Genomic DNA, 22,328 nt, shown 5'->3' on the forward strand with positions numbered 1-22,328 from the left:
TTTAACAGGAGCCAGTGGATGTTGATGTGCTGTGTGCATGTGTCCTCGCCGTGACTGGTGAATGTGTGCATTTACTAGACCTATTCAGTATAAATTTAAAATTACAGTAACATACATAGAAAACTTTCTGTGAAATTAAACTTTTCACACATACTTTTTATTTTTAACCCTCAATCAAGGGTATTTTTTCCATTGCTTTTCAGAGAGAATGGAAGGGAGACAGGGAGAAACATTGATGTGAGAGAGACACATCAATTGGTTGCCTTCAGCACACGCCCCGACGGGGGCTAGGGATCAAGCCTGCAACCAAGGTACGTGCCCTTGACCAGAATCGAACCTGAGATCCTTCAGTTGACCGGTTTGACGCTCTAACCACTGCACCAAATCAGCTAGGGCAATTTGTCAATTTTTTAGCATATGAATACAGAAAACCTACTTTATTATATAACGGCCCTTCAGCTTTAATGGACACCCCTCACCTGATTTAGTCCCTTCACAGAGTTTTACTGTAGTCACAGTCACTAGAAGTCCACTGCAGCCAGGATGTGACTACTGGCTCTGTCCCACTGGCCAGTTGATTGGGCCAGGAGTAGGCAGCTGACCCAAGTTAGGTGAATCAGATTCTCTCCCAGGAAGTTGGAAATAGAACTAATTATTTCACTGCAGTATAGGAGATGGTTCAGCTTTAGGGCTGGGGCAATGCTGGCCAGGTGCAGAGAGAGAGAGGAAGCCAGCTCTCAGGACGATGAGGGGAGCAGACACACAGGGATGTCAGAAAGCTGCAGGCTGAGGGACAAAAATGAGTGCCTTGTGTCCTAATAGGCTTCTAGGTACAGATTCCAGTCTCTTGTAAGGTCCAGCTGGAGGTCCTGCCCTTTGGATCCAAGAGATCCAAAATTTTTTTTAAGTAGGTAGAAAAACATTTTAATCATCGTTATAAGAGATAACAGGGACCAGAACAAGACAGTACAGATTTAGGGAGTAAATGTTTTGAAACTCCTAATTCTTCCAATAAATTGTGTTTCTATGCATTGCAACCAAGATGACCATTTCTAAGAATGAAAATGCCAGTGATGACAATGATGGTAATAGACCTTTGTTAAGTGCCAAGCATTGTTTTCAGAATTTTACATGTCATTTATTTCAGTCCTTACAACTCTTTGAGACAGGTATCATTGTTATTCCCATTTTACAGGTGAGCAAACTGAGGTACAGAAGTCACAGTGAGTAAGTGGTAGGACTAGGATTTTTTTTACAAGATCTTTTTTCTTTTTTAAAGATGTTTTATTGATATTTAGAGAGAGAGGGAAAGAAACATCAATGTGAGAGCGAAACACGGATCAGCTGCCTCCTGCACACCCTCTACAGAGGATTAAGCTCACAACCCAGACACGTGACCTGACCTGAAAACAAACCGGCAACTTTTCAGTGCACGGACAATGCCCAACCAACTAAGCCATACAGGCCAGGGCAAGGACTGGTGTTTGAGTCTAGGCAGTTGGCCACCAGGGCCTTTACAAGGCTTCACTATAGTCTAAAAATCACTAACGTTATTTTAAACATGTAAAATCCTTTCATACACTCCCACTTGTCCTGAACAAAATCCCTCATACAAAAGGTATACGCTGCTTTGTACACAACTCACTCCAACTGAGAAACTGGCAGCACATTATCAGCTCAGTGTTTTCATCACTCCCCGTGTTAAAACTAAAACATTCACACTCCCTGACCATGAGCCAGGGTGGGAGAAAGTTTCCCGTAACTGCCCTGCACGTCTTAGAAACAGAGGCTCTGATGTCACCCAGCAGATAAGAGCTGACCTTGGCCTCTGGGTTGTCATAAGCTTGAGTTTAAATCCTCTGCTTTGCCTCAAACTGTAAACTCAGAAGTTACCTACCTTTTCCTGCCTCAGTTTCCTTATCTATAACATAGAAATAATAATGCCTCTCTCAAGGGATTGTGAAGATTGAATGAAATAGCCCTAGCCAGTTTTGCTCAGTGGTTAGAGCATCGGCCTGCTAACTGAAGGTTCCTGGGGGGTTCAATTCCAGCCAAGGGCATGTACTTTGGTTGCAGGCTCGATCCCCAGCCCTAGTCGGGTCAGGGTGCATACAGAAGGCAACCAATCGCTGTCTCTCTCTCACATGGGTATTTCTCTCTCTCCCTTCTACTCTCTCTAAAAAGCAATGGAAAAAAATATCCTTGGGTGAGAACTAAAAAAAAAAAAGATTGAATGAAATAATAGACTAAAGTGTTTACCAGCAAATTCTGAAACCCAGACATGGTTGCACCTCAGGTAAGCGCAAAACAAATCACTAGTTTTACTATTCTGTGTCCCCTTCTTTTGGAAAAAACACTGTTTTCCTTGGGAACAACTGTTCTTCCACTGGGTATCGTCCTGCAGGGACCACCGATCCCTAGCTAAGGAACAGCAACATGACCTTAATGAGTCCAACCAGACACTCTCTTCCTAGAATCCGAATCTTTAGCTGAGCCATCCAAAACTGAACAGGAAATGTAAAGAAACAAACAACAAAGAACAATTGGTCCCCATGTCCTACTGAAGACATGACTGGCCACTGGCTCTTGCCCCTGCACAACCAGACCTAGGTCTTTGACTTTGCATAGATTCTGTGACTCTCTCACAACTTAAACTCCCATAAACTTAAGTCTCCAATAAACTTCAGTTAGGCAGAGTTGGGTGTCCATCGTTTGCATTCAAAGAACTTTATGACCTACTTCTAGAGAAAAGGCTAGGTCTCTGCGAAGCTCAACAAATTCTTTACTCCCCTTTCCCTTCTTCCATGGACAAGGAGAGGGTATGAGCTATCAGCTGCTAGGTAATAAACTACCCCAAACCTAGCAACTTTATTTATTTCAGAGAGAGAGAGAAAGAGAGAGAGAGAGAGAGAGACATCAATCTGTTGCTCCTCCCACCCATGCATGCATTGGTTGCTTCCTGTATGTGTCCAGACCAGAAACTGAACCTGCAAACCTGGTGCATCAGGAAGAAGCTCCAATTAACTGAGCCATCCAGCTAGGGCAAAACCTAGTGGTTTTAAGCAGTGAACACTGATTATCTCATAATTTGTGTGTGTCTGAAACTTGAGAGCAGCTTCACTTAGTGGTTCTGGCTCAGGCTCTCTTATGAAAGTTGCAGTCAAGACGTCAGCCAGGATGTGGTCATTAGAAGGCTTGGCTCGGCTGGAAGACTGACTTCCAAGATGGCACACTAACCTGGCTGTTGGCAGGCCTCAGTTCCTTGTCACACATGCTTCTCCACAGGACTGCCTGGGTGTCTTCACATGGAAGTGGCTTCCTGCAGAGTAAGGGATCCAAGGAGGCCACGATGCATCTCCACTCAGCTTTATTTGGTGTGAACACTGAGAGGGAGCAATGACCTGGGGCCCTCTCAGGCTGGCTGCTGCACAGGGCACACCTAGCAGCCCTGCAGGGGTCTCTGCAGCCAGGCATTGTCCTCCTTTTACTTTAGCTATTTCTCTTCACCCCAAGAATATCTCATTCCAGTGACTTTCAAGTAATGGGTACAAGGAGGAGGTAGCTATGAAAAACAGACGCAGAAGAGGCAAGGTGAAGATCTCAGTCCAAGGACCAGGTCTGAAGAACTGGGAAAGAGGAACAGACAACCTTTAGGGAAGGGAGACAGGCTGCTCCAAGTCCAGGAAAAAAAATAGTATAAGACATATGTGCTCCTCCCCACCCCACCCCCTCAGATGAGCCTGAGAAAGTCTGACATCCAGCTCAGCCCTGCTTGTCATCCAGCCTTATTGCTCAGAGTCCAGACAGGGCCTGAGAACTGAGTCCAGGCTGCTGCCAAGCTGTCATGAACTGAACTGTGTCCCCCTCAGAAGTCATATGTTGAAGCCCTAACCCCCAGGACCCAAGAATGTGACTGTATTTACAGCTGGGCCTTTAAAGAAGTGATTAAAGTAAAACTGGGTCATTAGGGTGGGTGCTAATCCCATCTGACTGGTGTCCTTATAAGATGACATTTGGACACACAGAGATACCAAGGGCACACTCAGAGAGATGACCATGTATGGACATCAGGAAGGCAGCCATCAGCAAGCCAAGGAGAAATGAAACCTGCCAACACCTTGATTTTGGACTTGCAGCCTCCAGAATGGTGAGAAAATACTTTTCTGTTGTTTAAGCCACCCAACTCTGCGACATTTTGTTATGGCACCTCAGGCAGCTTAAACACAAGCCCTCTGAACTGTTCTAAGAACCAGCTGGTAACCTCTGCCATTTAATGTGGTATCAGAACCAGACATGAGCCTGGCCAATGTTGCTCAATGGTTGAGCACCAACCTATGAACCAGAAGGTCATGGTTGTATTGCAGGTCAGGGCACATGCCCGGATTGCGGGTTCGATCCCCAGTGGGGGACATGCAGAAGGCAGCCGATCAATGACTCTCTCATCATTGATGTTTCTCTTTCTCTCTCTCTCCCCCTTCCTCTCTCTGAAATCAATAAAAATATATATTAAAAAAACAAAAACCCAGGCATGAGGCCTTCCTCTCCAGACTCAGGGAGGTGAGAAGGGTGAGCAAACTGGTGAGGACAGGGCTGCGTGGAACCATGGATGTACTTGTGAGCACCCAGAGACTGTATCCACTCTGGTTCCTTCTGCAAGTTCCTGATGGGCCTCAGGACTCCTGCTCCTCCCCTCTGAAGGCAGTTTCCACACACACAGGTTCCTACCTCCACTGTCTGGCACATCTCCTATCAACTGGAAAGCATCTTCTGTATTCGTTCCCGCACTTCCTTTGGTCCCAAGGACACCATCATCTCCGCTACAGGCGGTCCTTGCTAAGAACAAAAAGAAAACATTACCTATGATCTTAAGCTACTGAAGGAACTAATACCCAGCCTCGGTCTGCAGAAGTCATACCCAGCCAACCAGCACTGCCACCTGTACCCCAACGGGCAGAGTCTGCATTTCACTGTCTTTAATTTCCAAGGCTGAGGCTGCATCTCCGGAGCCTGTTTTCCTGTACTGGTATGTCTGTTACCTCCAACCAACCGCCTCCTTGCAGCATGAAGGAAGGGCATTGTGCGTTTTATTCACTGCAGCAGCCTCTGTGCCTAGCATGGCGCCTGCACACAGTAGGCACTCAATAGGTATTGTCTGTTGAATGAGTGAGGGGAGTGCTCATGTTCCACTCATCTTTGTATGAAAGATGAGCTCAGTGCTGCTACTGAATGCTAGCTGAATGGATAAATGAGGGCTCTGGGGAACAGTCCAGCCCATCTGCCCGCCTCACCAGCTGTCCACTGAGGGCCACACGGAGGAGTTTCATCACGTTACTGTATTTGGTGCCAGCCAGACCTTCTGACAGCTTCTTCAGTTCTGCATTCAGCACGTCTTGAGTTAAGCTGGCACCAGGTCCTTCTAAAAGCCTAGAAGAGAGCAGTCTATGAGGGGCCAGTGGCAGCGGGATGGAGAACTTAGGAACACTATCAATCAGCTACAATATAAAGAGCACAGCCAACGTTCAGGCTGGCCTGGGGAGAGGGGAGGGAGGGCATATCTACTACACCCATCCCCACCCAAGTTGGGGAAGACAAAACCACCAGGGGACCATATAACTGAGAATCCAGGCATGTGGGCATAACATAGGGAAACTAAGAGGGTCCCAGAGTAAGAGGATTTACTAAGTGCTACCTTGGTGCAGGTCATTTCTATGCCTCAATTTTCTCACCTGTGCATCTGCATCTCACAGACCTATGGTGTGACTAAATTAAAACAAGTAAAGCACTAAGTACATAGCTTGAACAGGTAGTAAGTACTCAAAAGTATTACATCTTATATTCCAATAGAAAGTTAAGTGCTAGCCAGTATTTATTACACCAAGAGCTCAAAGACATTGCAAGAGTATCTAAAGAGAAACTCAGGAATGGGTTAGATGTAGGATGGAAGGATGCAGCCCTCTGGAAAATGATCTGAAACATAGTTTTGAGACTGGGAGACTTTTGGAGATGTAACATAGAAGAGCAGAAAGGAAGCAATCAGGAGACTGCAGCCCCAGTAAGGGCCCTGCCACCAACTTGCTACCATCATCCTTTGCCCACAGGTTGAAGCGCAGAAGGACCTAAGCTTCAGTGGGCCCGCAATCGTTGTCATTTCCTAGCAGCTAAGATCCACTCCCAAAAGCATGTCTGAGTTCAAGAGGAATTCCCTACCATTAGAGCTGGACTTGCAAAACCTTCACCCCAGTCGTGATTTGATGTTAGAGCAAGAGACAGGGACCGGGGGGGGGGGGGGGGGGGGTGTCCCACACTGAATTGGGACTGATGCAGATGGTCCATGATGCCCACTGACACCATCTGTTCACAATGGGGTCCGTTCGGACAGCTCTACCCCAGAGGTTGGCTCAGTGGACAGTGCTGCTGGCTCAGGGTACTGGGTTCATAAGTGATCTAAACAAACAGCCTTTCAGCATAAACAGATCTCCTTACTAACTCAAGGACCTGAACAACTAAGTTCCAACTGGAGGTAGAAGAAATCATTCTTATTGCATCATTAACTGGGTTACATGATTTCTGTTATTTACAAAATGAAGAAGATACATAGCGAAAATATAAAATGTAATGTGAGGAAAAAATAAGACACTCTCCTCAATGTCACTGTGGGGAAACCACCTGTCAAGGAGCAGGTGAAAGTGAGAGGCCCCGGGAAGCCAACAATGGCAGCTCGGGCAGGTGAGAGCTGGCCTGCAGCTTGGCATGGGCACAGAAGGGACCCCAGGAGATCTGGCAGCTTCAATCGTTCATGGGTCAGCTTTCCTGCCTTGAGTGGGAGCACCAGAGTGTCTGTAAAAACAATGCCCGTGGCAGGATGGGGAGTTAAGACACTACTTCCAGTGACTAACAACTAATAGTCCCTCTAGTGGAATGCCCAAATTTAAGGGAGTATTCTTACTACTACTACTAACTCCTACTACTAATAATACTTGCAAACATGCTTAATGCTGTCTAGACAAGGGTACTCATTGCGGCATTGTTTGTAACAGCAAAATCTGGAAGCAATAAAACGTCCACCAGCAGGACTGGTGTTAAGTAATCGTTGTAAAGGTACAATAATGGGGTAGGTGCAGCCACAGCAAAGAGTGAGGGTGCTCTCTGAGCACCGGACAGATCAAATATATATCAAATGAAATGAAGCAAAGACACAGAACGGTGCAATTACACCTTTTGCGTAAAAAAGGGGGAAGAAGGACTATTTAGACATAACTAATAGCAGTAACATACAGAGGCTTCTGGACCTGGGCAAATGAGGGCCAAAGATTGAAAATGGGACTCTAATATACACCTTCTCAGCATTTCTAGGCTTTAAACCCAGGCTCAAGAGGTTTGAATGTATTAATAATCAAAATATTAAATTAAAAATTGTAAGGATAAAGTTATATGTACATATCCTTGAATATAGACAATTCACTGTGAAGTGTGGGAACTGCTAAGTGTGGCTGCCTTTCTGTTGGGGGCTGGAGCAGGAGAGAAGACTTAGTTTTTGCTATAAACCCTCTTGTACCATTTGTATTTCTTCTTTTTTTTAATTTTTAAAAAATTTATTGATTTGAGAGAGAGAGAAAGGGAGAGAGACGGGGATTGATTTTGCTGCTCCACTTATTTATGCATTTGTTGGTTGATTCCTATATGTGTGCTGACCAGAAATCAGACCCGCAACCTTGCGGCATCAGGATGACACTCCAACCAACTGAGCTACCTGACTAGGGATGTACCATTTGTATTTCTTGTCACATGCTGTACTCTTATCACTTCAAAACATATAACAATACACTGAAAGTTTCTAGGTATCAGGCACTGTCCAAGCAAGCATTTGACACTAAGTAGCAAAAGTGAATATCATTAGACATGTGGTCTCCACCCAGCCTGCCTGGGTTTGAATCTCTGGTCCTCCAGCTTACCAGCTATATCACTTCATTCATTCATTCATTCATTCATTCATTCATTTATTTATTTATTTATTTATTTGTTAAGCCTCACCTAAGGATATTTTTTCCATTGATTTTTAGAGAAAATGGAAGGGGGGGGGGGAGAGAAACACTGATGTGAGAGACACACTGATTGGTTGCCTCCTGCATGCACCCTGGAGACATGGAGGAAAGCTGTCTGCCCCTGGACTGTTAGGTAAAGAGAAATACACTGGATAGCTGGGAGAGAATCTCACCCTCCATCTGTCTCATCCAGAGTCTCTGCAGAGAGAGCAGCCAGCGAGGAGTGTGGACAGAATCAAAGGGATAGACAGAGAAACTGGGTCTTTGTGATACAGTTTTGGACCCTGCATTAGCCTCAAGTCAGCCCTTGTTCTGATGTGACCCCCACAATTACACACACCAGTCACTCCCCTCCATGGCTTTCCCGCCCTTGTCATCGGAAGTGTTCTAGTATGTTACAGTAAGAACTAGTTTCACCTCCCCTTTCAGATGAGAAAACAAAAACTCACACAGGTGCAGTCACTTGGCCAAAGTGAAGCCATCTGGGCAGGTGAACTAAATGGGTAAGAGATGGAGCCAGGTGGAACCCAGGCCGGAGCCTGGACACATCACCTCTTCCAGGGAGAGCCTGGGCTCCTCCGGGCTCACCTCCTACCAAGAGAGTCAGTGAGCAATTAGCTCCCCAAGAACCTCTCACTGGCCACGGGTTGTACTGGGGGCCCAACCGCTAAGTCCTGCGGTAAAGGGAACTCTGGGGGGAGAGGGGGAAGGAAGGTGCAGAACCCTGAACTTGGCCTGGGGAGACTCACCCCAGCACGTGCTTGGCAATCACATCCACCTTCTCCGAGATGGCGCACAGTTGTGCTCGACCCACGGCAGGGCGAGCCCACAGGTAGGAGTGTGCTGGGGAGACCAAATCCTGCAGACGGCAAATGTGACCCTGGACGAAGAGGCAGCCACTCAATGCACTGGGGACAGGGCTGCCACGCTGGAAGAAGGAATTATGGGGTGCTACCCTCAGTCTCCCAGAGCTCCCAACCCCACACCTGTCTCAGCAGGATGATCCTCTCCACATAGGCTGGGTCCAGGACAGCCCTGTCTGGCAGCTGATTCCCAAACGCCTCTTCCACGAGCTCCTGCAGCTGCCCCACCAGCTGGCGCCTCTGCGTCTCATTGCCCACCAGCCTACAAAGGTGCAGCCTGTGGGAAAAACCACAGGAATTCTCTACACTTAGGGAAGGAAAGGGATCTGGCTAAGGTCTGAAACAGGTAGCTTAAGGGCCCCAAGCAACCTGGACACGTGCTGTTTTTAGTGCTTTGAAAACAGTAGCTAACATTTTAAAGTAGAAAGAGATTACACAAAAATAAGAGATTTCTGGCCCTGGCCGGGTAGCTCAGTTGGTTAGAGCATTGTCCTGACACACCAAGGTTTCAGGTTCAATCCCCGGTCAGGGCACATATAAGAATCAACCAATGAATGCATACGTAAGTGGAAAAACAAATAGATGTTTCCCTCTCTCTAAAAACATCGTTAAAAAAAAAATAAATTTCTGACTTCTCTTGGGAAATCAGATCTGGCTGCAAAGAGCCCTCGTTCTCCACGCTTCAGTTAGCTTGAGCACTGTAGAGGCTGCCCAATTTAGATCAACAGAGATTTCCAGTTCTCAGTCCTTCTGCGGCCCCCAGCAATGTGTCTCTTCCCTGGCTACCCACCTGATCTCTACAGGTGCCCATTTACAAAGAAGAATCAAGACTGTCTGCTTCCTCGAATGGTTTGAAGTGTGGGGCTCTGGCACAGAGAGTCAGAGGTCAAGAATACAGATTTCTTGGGTCAAGAGCAATGGGGTAGTCCAGGGACAGAGCTATTTGAATTCAGAGTGCCCAGCTAAAAAGTTCAGGTTGTCAGTACAAATTTTCTCCCTTCCAGAATTCTTCTGTCTTGTCCTTTGGAGGCAGCAAAGCCTCTAAGACTCAAACCCTCCAGCCAAGCCCTATCAGTCCTTGGTCCTCTAGGCTGCCCTTGCCCTGTCCCTAGCAGGGGTAGAGGGACTTGAGATTGAGAGAGAGTGTGAGTGGTGCCAGACTAAGGACCCTTGTTCCTGGCAAGGGTATAGCAGGCAGCAGGGGTGGGTGAGCATGTCATGGGCTCTGGAATCAGACAGGCCTGCAAGTGAGGGAAGCCCCTCCGGGTGTTCAGAGCAAGTGGCATGACCGTCTGGAGCTTCAGGTTGGTCACTTGGAACAACAGTGGCCAACAGTGAGGGCCTCCCTCACAGGGCATTGTGCAGGTTAAATGCTGGGCTACCTGTGAAGCATTGAGCACAAGGCCTGCACTGCTGCCACATCTGGAGGGGAGCGGCGGGGATCTGAACAGGGGCATAGGAGGTAGAGCTCGGGAGGGTGAGGGCCCTGGGAAGCTATTTGGAGCACAGAGTGGCCAGAACACATAATAATGATTTTTTTTAAAGCAATTAAGTATAACGACATTGGCATTGAGACTGTCCCTAGGATGCCCCCAGTAGCTAGAGGAGACGGCAGAAGGAAAGGTATCAAAGACCCTGGTGGTTCTGCTTTGTGATAACGTGTCAGGACCGAGCCTGGGACACAGTGAGTGCTGATGACTGTCGATCACTATTCCTGCCTCCCCACAGCACTGGCACTGCTGCTGCTCCCACAACCACTCCTGCTCTTTACCATCACGAGCTAATCACCGTGGCGCTTTAGTCATCGGAGCGTCTACTGTAACAGCTTCCGCTTTATTAAACCCATGGGCCTCCCAAAGCCGCATGTCCTCCCTGATTCACGCTAAGCAAAAGCCCACCTCCGCCCTCCTCCAGCCACCCCAGGTGCTGGTCACAAAGCATCCCCAGTCCTTGCCCCATATTCTCAATATCACTTTCTCTGTAAGAAAGGCAGAGTACAAGTTGCAGTCAACAGGAGTGTTGCATTTGCTCCTGAACGCCCCATTAGGAGCTGAGTGAACTTAGGCCAGTTAGGTAACTTCTGTCTTGGTTTCCTTGTATGTAAAATAGGGCAAAATCATACAACTGACCTCCCAGGTCTGACTGAAGACGTGAGGTAATAACCCTGAAAGCCTTCATGAGTTTCCTGGGTACTCACACAAGGAGAGCACCAAGGACAGCCTGTCCCCAACCCAGTGTTCAAGGGAAGGCGGCAAGGAGTCCCTGTAACCCTGAATACAAACCTGTCTGCTGCTTCAGCACCCAGGCCGTAGACTGTGACATGTCAACAGCGATGGGAACTGTAACTGATTGGAGGTTTCTGAGTGAAAGACCACTTGAAACATGAAAGAGGTAGCATGAGACAGTGTTCCTTCAGCGCTGGCAGGTGGGGAAACAGCTCTAAAATGAAGGTGCTCCCTGCCAGGCTTTGGTGGTCAACAGAATCCATATGAGGGGTACCCAGGTATAATGGTAATGGTAATTGACAGCACTTTCTATGTGCTGGAGGCTGTGCAAATACTTTGAGGCAACGTTTAACTCAACTCTTAAAACAACCGCACAGGGTGGGTACTGTTGTTAGCCCCATTTTAGAGAAGAGGAAACAGAGGCCTGAAGAGGTCAGGTGACTACCTGTGGTGACACAGCACTAGACTCCTGAGCTCACAGTCAAAATCAGGTGTATGCAGTCGTGGCTGGTTTGGCTCAGTGGTTGGAGCATCAGCCCGCAGACTGAAGGGTCTTGGGTTTGATACCGGTCAAGGGCAGGTACAGGAGGCAACCAATCAACGTGTCTCTCTCACATCGCTGTGGAAAAAAAAAAAAAATCAGGTCTACGTGACTCTGGAGCCCACAGGACCCTCTGCCATGGGGACCCATTGTCAGCAAGAAAGCCCTTTCCCACCAGGGCTGTCTAAATCCCTACTCACCTATTAAATTCCGGGAGTTTCTCCAGGTCCAGCAGGGCTGAGTGGCAGGAGATCCGGGTCAGGTCAAACTGTGCTATCAGTTCTGGCAAGGTCCTGCCCATCTGGTTTTCTGCAATGAGGCAAGTCCAACACTCACCTCCCTCCCTCCACTTTCAACCCCAAGGGCTGCTGAGTGAGCACGCTCTGGGCTTACCACCCCATTTTCACCAAAGGGATTCAACCTCTAACTATTTTTACATCAAGGGCGCAAATGAGCTTTCACCTGCAGAAAGGGCTCTGTCATTAAGGAAAAAATGGTCTGAGAACAATTTGGCTTAACCCACACTCAGTGCCCTCAAAGACATGAGCTGCAGGCACAGCATCTCTACCAGGCCGTGCTGCAGAGACACTGATTCCACTGGTCTGAAGGGGCTCCAAGCACCAGTGTGCTTTATGAGCTTCCTGGGTGATTCCGAGGTGCAACCAGAGGTGAGGATGGCTGTGCTGGTGGCTGCTTCTCAGAAGCACCTCTACTCCACACAGCCAGTGGGCATCATGGTCAGACGGCAGCCAACAGCAAGTCTCTGTCACGTCCCTTACTAGCTGTGTGACACTGGCAAATTCTCTAACCTCTCTGAGCCTCCCAATCCTCTCCACTCTCACAAACAGTGGAGATAATAAATACCTTCAAGGATATTTTAAGGATTAAGAGCAGAATATACAATAAACAGACTATTACCGCTTCATTTTCAGAAATCTCCCCCACAAAGGAGCCCTCCTACTTGGGGCTTCTTTAAGATTTGGGCTCTAAGTCTTGGGCCAAGGATAAGGGCTCAGCTTGGAATAAACTAGGTCATAGTAGTACTAGTGATACTGTTAGAGGAGTAATTGTAATAATCACAGCAGCTGTAATTTTTGTGCCTATTGTGTGGCAGACGCTGTGCTGGGGGCTTTATACTCATTAGCTCAGTGAATCCTAACTTACGCCTAAGAGACACTTAGCCCCATTTTACAGATGAGGCAACCAAGGCTCAGAGACTGTAAGCTCCTTGAGGGCAGAGACTATGCCTGTCTTGTTCTCTGTTGTAGCCCCAGCACTTAACACAGTGTCTAGCTCAATGAACATTTGTGGAATGAAAGACTAAATTAATGCAAGCTGATGCTGCTGGTAGGTGGCACAGCTGGACTGTGGACCAGGTGGGCCTGTACCCAAGCCCCGCCACCTCACTGCTGCGGTCCTACCCCGTGAGCTCTCAGGTGAGTGGGTACCTGCGAAGCCCGAGCCACAGTTAGTGATGATGTCGAGCAAGGCATCTGGCAGGAAGCCGGCAGCAGCAAAACTCTCCAGGAAAATGTCCCCTTGCCTCTTGGACAGCTTACTGCCATCCTTGTTGAGGAGCAGGGGCAGGTGGGCAAAGCGAGGTGGTGGCCAGCCCAGGGCCTGGTAGAGCAGCAAGTGCTTGGAAGTGGAGACCAGCCACTCGGAGCCACGCAGCACATGGCTGATGCCCATGTGGTGGTCATCCACCACGCAGGCCAGGTGGTATGTGGGGAATCCATCGCTCTTCAGGATGACTGGGTCCCCCTCCACACTGGCCACATCATGCCGATTCCAGCCATATACCAAGTCCTGGAAGGCTGGTGCCTCCTCCTCCAGGCGAAAGCGGATAGCAGGCTTGGGGTCCTTGGCCAGCTTCTGGGCTACCTGCCCCTGGCTCAGGTTCCGGCACCGATTGTCATACCTGTTGGGAAATACAGCAGCACAGTTGCTAAGAGTCCTGATGATGGCATGGGCCCTATCTATGTCTCTGAACACTATATTACCTGGGGGGAAAAGTCATCTGTCAGTGGAATAGTACAGTGCTTATAGTGAAAAAGCTGTGCAGCAGTTGAGTGCGTGAGTTTATCCAAACATCGAGCCCTAGTGCAAATGGTTCACTGAAACTAAAACTTCAGTTATTGAGGCCACCATTGGGAGTGCAGCCAATGCAGGGCCTCCAGGCAGCACCACGTCTCGAAGGTCTCCAACCTTTTTGCACCTCATGTGTGCAAAATGATGCATGACAACATCATTTGTCACAGCTCTCTTTTTTAATTCTCACCCAAGGATATGTTTTTACTGACTTTTAGACAGAGAGAAAGAGAGAGAAAAAAACATTGATGTAAGAAAGAAACATCACTTAGTTGCCTCCCGCACTTGCCCCAACCAGGGATTGAACCCAAACCTAGGTATGTTCCCTGACCAGGAATTGAACCTGCAACCTTTCGGTGCAGGGGAGGATGCTCCAATCAACAGAGTCACTCGGCCAGGGCACAACTCTATTTTTTTATGACAAATATTAGAAATGACATAAAGTTCATCATCATGAACCTTCCATGATTAAGGAAATGATAGTACATCCATACAACAGAACACTATGCAAGCATAAAAAACCTGTGGACTGATCCAGACTGATCACTGAGATAAGCTGCCCAATATTTACTGTGTGCTACCACTGGAACGGGGGAAAGAGAAGCAATATGCATTTATCAGTGTACGTACTGAACGTCTCTGAAGGGGACATAAGCAAATTCTAACACCAGCTGTCTCTGGAGAAGGAACTGAGTAGATAGACTCAGGGCTGAGAGAGAGCTTTGTGTACATATTTTTCCAAACATGAGAAAATTTTACTCATTCAAAATACCAAGTAACTAAAATTACATGTTACTGCCTAGTACCCAATGCAACCAGCAGTTTGGATACGGCCCCAATAATCCCCACCTCCTGGTGTTTCTGCCCTTGTGCCACCCCCTTCCAGGGAGTGTGGGCTGGACCCATACTCCTTAGTGACTTCCTCCTAATGAACAGAGCACAACCCAAGTGATGAGCTGTCACTTCCTCAAAAGACTCTGCCTTCTGTCCCGCTCCCTCGCTCTCTCCCTGGATCACTCTGAGGAGAGCCAGCTGCCACGCTGTGAGATGTGCCACGGAGAGGCCCACGTGGCAAGGAGCAAGTGTGTCCGGTGACAGCCAGTGAGACCCCAAGGACTGCCGACAGCCTCATGGGGAAATGGAAGCAGTTCCTCTTCAAGCTAAGCCTTGAAAGAAACCTTGAGCCAAGGGTCCAGGTAAGCGGTGCCCAGAATCCTGACCCACAGAAACTACACAATGAAAGCTTGGGGGTAACTTGTTCTGCAGCAACAGCTTACATACACCCAACTTTGGGGAGGCAGCATTACAGGAGGGGGCCCTCACCGGGGTGCCTGGCGGTGCCTCAGGGCCTCCTTCTTCAGCAGCTCCAGCCGCTGCGAAGAGCAGAAGCAGGGGTAAGCGGCCCCAGTCTTCAGCAGAGCTTCTGTGGCCTGGGCGTACAGCTCAAGCCGCTGGGACTGCAGGTAGGGCCCTGCGGGGCCTCCCCGGCGTGGGCTCTCATCCGGCGGGATGCCTGGAGCACGGAGAGACAGTAATCACCAAACAGTAACAATAAGATACACGTGACACTGGTTCGCGGGCACTGCTCTAAGGGCCTGGCAAACAGAGTAAAGCTTTTAGTCTTCCCAACAACGTGTGAGCTCAGGACATCACGCTCTCTGTCTCACAGGTGAAAATTCAAGCAGAGGTTCAGCGCTCAAGGTCCCTGGGCCTGGCGATGAGGAGTCAGGCGGAGGCGAGCTGGCTCCAGGGCCACGCCCCCAACCTCACACCCTGCCCCTGCCCTTCCCCTGGGGAGGGGAACACCCCCCCACACCTCCCATCCCCCGCACCCCCGCGCCTGGGCCAGCAGACTCAGGAGGAAGAGCACGGTTCAGGGCACAGCCCAGCACAGGCCGGGCCAGACTTGGGCTCTGTCCTCGGCTGGCTGTGATAAGGGATCCAGATGTGGGAGCACCAGAGAGCCAGGCACCTACCAGCTGCTTTTCTATTTTGCGATCTCTGCTAAGCCTCAGAACCACCATACCAGGTAGATGTCATTATCATCCCCAATTACTAGAGAGAACGGAGGAACAGGGTACTTTGTCACATCACTTAGCCAAGGATAAGGGGCACAGCTGGATGCAAACCCAGGGAAGCTGGCCAGAGCCCATGCTCTTCACCCTCCCTGCACTGCCTCTGCATTCCCTAGCCTTCCCAAGCCCCAGGTTCTTTTTTCCCTTTTCTTTTTATTAAAGAAACACTAAGTTATTTTCCAATGACTGAGAATCACTGTGGGTTTTAACCCTCACCCAAGGATACTTTCCCATTGCTTTTCAGAGAGGGTGGAAGGGAGAGAGAAGCATCACTGTGAGAGAGACACAGCGACTGGCTGACTCCTGCTCTCACCCTAACCAGGGCTGGGGACCAAACCTGCAACTGAGGCACGTGCTCTTGGCCAGAATGGAACCCAGGACCCTTCAGTCTGCAGGCTGACGCTCTGACCACTGAGCCACCCCGGGCAGGGCGACCTCAGTTTCTTTCTCTGAAAAGTGCAGCTGACAGCTTACTGTGCAGAGTGACTGAGAAGTAAACACATCAGTGCGCCCTGGTCAGTGTGGTCCAGTTGGTTGGGCATCATCCTGTGCAGTTCAATTCCCGGTCAGGGAATATACCTGGATTGTGGGTTTGGTGCCCTTCCTGACTCTCTAAAAATCAATTTTTTTTAAAAAATCCGTGCTCACAAAGCACTTAGCCAATGGCATACCTCGAACAGCTGCAATAAAAGCCCTTAGAGGAAATGGGCTTTATTATCAGCCAAACCCCCAGTCCAAGGTCCAGGTGCCTCAGGTCACAAAGGACATGCTGAACTATGAACACTTCCAGGAGAGGGTAGGGGGGACACAGAAGAGTGGAATGATGGCTTTCTGTCCTCAAAAAGCTTTCAAAGGAATTAGGAAGAGCACAGATAATCCTGCACACCCAACGTTCACACATACTCTGGAGACAGGCCCGGGTTCAGACGCACTGGCCAGACTCAGACCTTGGGCCAGTCGCCTTTCAGAGCCTCCATTTCCTCATTTGTAAAAGGTCACAAATGGTGACCTTCTCCTGGGGGGCGGTCACATGGCTTAGTGTGCTGCCTGGTAAGTGCGCTGCACTCAGCTTTGGCCGGACTGTTAACATTACTTAGCTCCATCTTCCACTGGGCCTTCACTTCTTCCTTTGTCAGAAAATAGAGTTGCGTTAGGTACAGTTGGGGGTCCCTTCCTGTTCTAACTGAACGTGTTCAGCATGTGGAATGTCCCAGGGCTTCAGTGACTCCACCAGGGGAACTGAAAAACTTATGTTCGCATGAAAACTAGTATGTAAATGTTGACAGCATTGATTCCTAAGAGCTGAAAGTGGAAAAAGCCGAATGCCCATCCACGGATGATGGGTAAGTGAATGTGGAATGAATAGTATTTCCACACAATGACTGTTACTTGCTCATAAAGAGGAATGAAGTACTGACATATGCTACAACACAGATGAACCTTACACTAAGCAAAAGCTAGTCATATAAAGGCCACGTACTGTATAATTCCATTTATATGAAATGTTCAGAATAGGCAAACCACAGGGAAAGACAGTAGATCAGCGGTTGCCAGGGGCTGGAGAGGGAGGAACAGGGAGTGGCTGCTAATAGGTACTGGGTTTCATTTTGGAGTGATGAATGCTCTGGAATTAGAGTGGCGATGGTTGTACAACACGGTGAATACGTTAAAAATCACTGACTTGTACACTTTGAAATGGTGAATTTCATATTATGTGAATTACACGTCACAAAAAGAAAAATTCACTCCTGAACAAGCAGCTCCAGAGGTGCCTGGTACCTGCCCTCTGCCTCGCCAAAATGCTGGGTGCAGGCTCACTCACATATTCGTGCTGCACCAAGGGCTCCATGAGACTGGAATCTGTTCATCACCATCCCCTCGTGCCCGGCTGAGTGCCACATGTAGTCCAAGTTCTCACCTTGGCCTGCAGGGCATTACGTCTGTCCTCACATCTAGTTACTCTGCTCTGCTCTCTGTGCTTGGGCCACACTGGCCTTCTGGCAGCTCCTCAGATACGCCCAGCACTTAGCTTACACGGGGCCTTTGCACCTGCTAGTCCCTCTGCTCTCTTCCCCTAGGAAGCACAAGGCTGGCCCCTCACTTTGTGCAAGTCTCTGCTTTAATGTCACCTCCACAGCAAAGACCACCCTATCTAAACCACCACCCCTTGCCCTAGCTGATTTGGCTCAGCCCCAGGACTAAAGGGTCCCGGGTTTGATTCTGGCCAAGGGCACATGCCTCAGTTGTGTGCAGGAGGCAACCAATCGATGTGTCTCTCTGACATCGATGTTTCTTCCCCTCTCTTTTTGAAAAGCAATGGAAAAAATATCCTATGGTGAGGATTAAAAACAACCACCAGCATACCTCCCCACGGGTTCCCTAACCTTAGGCTACCCTTTTCTCCACAGCACTCATCACCACTTAATGTCATAAGAATGAATTAATCTGTTTGCCTGTCTTCTCCTACTTGCTGGAACGCTACCTGGGTCACAGTAAGTGATCTTGGTGAATGAATGCCCTTTTATTCAGCTAATCTCGACTGGGTATCTGCTATAACCCTCTACCATAGAAGACAGAAATGAAATTGGTTTCTGCCCTTTAGGAATCCAGGGTCCAGTTAATAATTTACCTGAGATTAAAATACACATCTCAAAACAGTCTTGGTATTTTCGGGATTTTTTCTTGGGGAGCTTAATTTGCCATACCTGTCCAGGTAGGCAGGCAACTGTTGACCAATGGAGCATAAACACACTTCTCCTTGTCCTCCCTGAGCTTAGCTGTGCTCAGGATTAAACTTTCCACAAGAAGAGTGACTTCAGAGGCTGCACATGTTCTGTCTGGCTCATATAATGTGGTTAAAAACACCCCCAAAAGCTGGTGTGGCCCAGCAGTTGAGCCTCAACCCATAACACAATAGGCTACTGATTCGATTCCAGGTCAGGGCACAAGCCCAAGTTGCAGGCTCAATCCCCAGTAGGGGGCGTGCAGGAGGCAGCTGATTGATGCTTCTCCCTCATCAATGTTGTGTGTTTTTTTAATAACACTTCGTTAAATTTATTGGGGGGACAATGGTTAATATGAACATATAGGTTTCAGGTGTGGGTTTCTATGTTACAAGATCTGTATATTGCTCTATGTGCCCACCAACCAAAGTCATCATCAATGTTTCTCTCTCTCCCCCCTCCCTTCCTTTCTAAAAAAAACCCCATAAAAACATATATATATTAAAAAAAAAAAGTCTTGAAAAACCTGAGCTCAGATTTAACAATGGGAAGTATTCATTGAAAAACAACAAAATCCCTGGAGTTGGAGCTCCTCTTGGAAGGCAGAAGATTTGACAAACTGGACCAGCATTCCCACTTGGGAATGAGGGACTAGAAATTTCTCCCACTCATCACAGGTCTAATGCCCAAGATCCATCTTACACTTGACCTATTTCCTGCCTGCTCCCAGAAGGACTTGAGATTCTGGGATAAGAAGAATCTCAAAACAGCCTTGCAGCTTTTCTTCAGGGAGCTTCAGCATCTTTTCAGGTGGCATTTGCCACCCCAGGCAGCACAAATGTTCCCATCTCTCCAGGAACTCCTCATTCTCCATCCTGGACCCTGTGGGAAGACTACAGGCTCCTTTGCCAGCCAGCCTCACCTGCCCACTCCAGCATATCCTCAATATTGTCTGCTGCCCCGGGCACAAGGCGAGTCTGGTCTGTGTCCTCCAGCCGCAGGATGAAGCTCCCTCCATGCTTCTTGGCAAAGATGTAGTTGTACAAGGCAGTGCGGAGGCCACCCAAGTGCAAGAAGCCTGGTAGAAGAAGAGAACAGCTCAGACAAGACAGGGAACATGAGCTGATGAGCCTCAGCCGAGGGGCAAGCAAGCTCTGACTGTGACAGAATGTCTCAAAGACTATCAAAGCCCAAGAAACCGCTACCTCCATCCGATTTCTCCAGCTAGCACCTGGATAGTCAGGCTGCCACAGGGGGAGGACAGGGTGATGACTCCTTTGGCCCTTCTGGAACAGGAAGACCACCCAAGCTTTGCAGCATGTCATTTTGTAAAAAGGCTCCAACTCTCCCCAAGTGGACCCCTCACTTTACTTGGAGATTTGCCTCAAGGCCAAGTTTCACCCAAAGGAAAAGCAGAGGCTTAGTCACTGAAGCCGTTATCACATGTGCATTTAACTTATGCAAATTCAGTGATGTGATTGGGAAAACATTAATTACAAATTTAAGATACTGTAAAATGACATTTTACATACACCCTCTACACACTGTCATGACTATCCTCATTACACACTTTAAATTTTGTCTACTTGAGATTTTTACATTAAGTGCTGGCTTTAAACTCCAACCAAAAGTAACATTCATTTCCATATTTCTTTTCACCTGAATTTAAACTCCTAAGATTTTACTTTTCCATCATTCCTAACTGAAAACTTAAAGCGAACAATTTTCCCAGGACTGTTATTTCCCCTAACCCTACCTTCCTTGGTTTAGCCCACAGCCCTGTCTGCACAGTGAGCTCATCTCAACCTCGCAGCACACGACAGGCAAAGTTCCCCTAGGGTAAGGCAGGCTCGTTTCAACACTGATTAGGCGTGTGACCTCCAGGTAGTTACTGCAAGGCCACCACAAAACCAGTGGTCCCCAAGATAGAAGTCAGGGTCCAGCAGTTAAAAGCAAGGCCTCTTACATGAAATAGACCTGGGTCCATCTTCTGTATTCACCATTTACTAGCTGCTGCTACCCCTTGGGCCCTACTTAACTTGTATGAGCTCCATTTCCTCACCTATTAGAGAAATTAAAAACAAAAAATAGCAATCTGCCCTACAGGGTTGCTGTGAGGCCTAAATCCTGAGCAAAGAACACCCTTCAATTAATTTTAGCTATTGTAATGATCCATGTTGCTTGATAACTCTTTTATCTGTCTGTAGTTAACAGCCTTTGCCATATGGGCTTTCCCTGCAAATCAGCAAGGAAACACTAACTGTAACTTCCCCAAGTCACACAGCTAGGAGGTGGCAAAGCCAGGAATTTGTACCGCATCTCAGGTGCTGCTTTGCAAACTGTTGCCAGTTTGCAAACAAGAAAGCAAGGAAATTGAGAGCAAATGTTTAGAAATTTACAGCAGTTTGACAGAAAAATTTTCTATTTAATCCAAAAAAAAAAAAAAGGCAGGCTCATATTTTGAGCGCTTTTAAGGTTTTCACTTTTCCAGTAATCCATTTATATTGATTTTATAAAAGTATCGACCCAAAATCCTGTTCCTTTGTGCAGCTGGGATCTTGCCGCAAAGGCGGCCTTCCATACCGACCCCGGGGTTCAGGACAGGCATGCTCAGGGTCAAGGCAGAGGAAGCCTCAGGAGAAGAACTCTGGGAACTGGTGGGGCGGCCTGACAAGATCTCTACGAGGCTATAACACGGGTCCCTACCGCCCTTCGGCTCGCCAAGCGCCAACACTAACCACCGGGCCTAGGTATCTGCAACTTCTCCGCCCGGAAGGTTCCGCCTACACCATCCTAGCTCCTCGTCGTTTGTCCTCAGCTCAAACGTCCCCTCTTCAGCAAGGTGTTCCTGAGAATCCTACCTAGCCCAGGTCACCCATCCTTCATTTCCCATATGGGCCGCGTGGCTGCCTAGTTACAGCGCTTCTGCACACGTTCGTCGCGGCCACTGGGGAGGGGGCCCTACTTTCCCGATGGCCACTGCGGCAGCGGAATAGTACCTCGCAGGCTGTACTTAGCACACATTTATTGAATAGATGGAAAAGAGACCGAAAGAGATGGTCCCATCCAATAAACACAAAGAAATGCCTGGCCATGCGAATAATTTCCGCTTGTGGGCCTGTTTCTGCCTCTGAAAAATGGGGTCGCGCTGCCCTCCCCGTCTAACTCCACCGGAAGGGCTTCGTTGGGGAACCTTCGGGGGGCGGGCACCGGACGGGGGGCTTCGGCCTGCAGCGTCACGTCCGCTAAGGTTACCTGTGGGGCTAGGGGCGAACCGCACTCGCACAGCCGCCCCGGAGTCAGTGCCCACGCTGGCCTCGCGCCGTCCCAGGAAGCACCCCAAGACTCCCAGGGGCCTCCCTGGCTGCAGCAGCGTCCTCAAGAGCGTCGCCATGTGGGTTGCACTCACCCACGTGGGCTTCTCGAGAATCATTTCCGGGGACCCATCCCAACCAATAAGCTTCCGCCACAGAGGGCACAACCCCGCCCCTTAAAGGCGCAGGCCCCTTAACCTGCAAGCCCACGCTCCCCTGCTCGGCCGCGGCTTCTCTCAGCCTCTAGAGGGCAGAGCCCGTGGAGCCGGCGATTTCCCGGGCCCTGCCCCCTCGGCTGCGGAAAGCTAAAGCGTGGCAGGGGCCGGGCCCGGGAAGCGGAGGAGGCGGGTCTCCATAGAAACCTCCACCTGTTTCCGGCCAGGCTGGGCAAGATTAGGGGCTGCTGCGGGGGCCAATCTCAGCCAGCTCGCCCTCTTCCCGGCGGCCCCTGCGG

At 48.8% G+C, this 22,328-nt stretch overlaps 1 protein-coding gene across 8 annotated transcripts; it reads right to left on the bottom strand.

Moving 5' to 3' along the window:
- Positions 1 to 1,113: 1,113 nt before the first annotated feature.
- On the bottom strand, positions 1,114 to 21,963 carry EARS2 (glutamyl-tRNA synthetase 2, mitochondrial). Of its 8 annotated transcripts, none has more exons than XM_016222681.2 (10): positions 21,816 to 21,963; positions 19,483 to 19,638; positions 15,086 to 15,275; positions 13,120 to 13,592; positions 11,872 to 11,980; positions 9,029 to 9,182; positions 8,792 to 8,922; positions 5,289 to 5,424; positions 4,726 to 4,833; positions 1,114 to 3,626 (listed from the first exon to the last, which is right to left on the bottom strand). In XM_016222681.2, exons 1-9 carry the CDS (start codon positions 21,952 to 21,954, stop codon positions 4,750 to 4,752), a joined length of 1,572 nt encoding a protein of 523 aa, XP_016078167.1. In that variant the 5' UTR covers positions 21,955 to 21,963; the 3' UTR covers positions 1,114 to 3,626; positions 4,726 to 4,749. The 8 variants fall into 8 exon arrangements, with proteins under 8 accessions (XP_016078167.1, XP_016078170.1, XP_016078169.2 ...); XM_016222684.2 differs by lacking the exon at positions 21,816 to 21,963 and adding an exon at positions 20,527 to 21,706; XM_016222683.2 differs by lacking the exon at positions 21,816 to 21,963 and having other exon boundaries at positions 1,114 to 3,319; positions 19,483 to 20,249.
- Between the last annotated feature and the right edge of the window lie 365 nt (positions 21,964 to 22,328).

Source organism: Miniopterus natalensis, chromosome 3 (genome assembly GCF_054644295.1).
Source record: "Miniopterus natalensis isolate mMinNat1 chromosome 3, mMinNat1.hap1, whole genome shotgun sequence".
NCBI classification, from domain to species: domain Eukaryota; kingdom Metazoa; phylum Chordata; class Mammalia; order Chiroptera; family Miniopteridae; genus Miniopterus; species Miniopterus natalensis.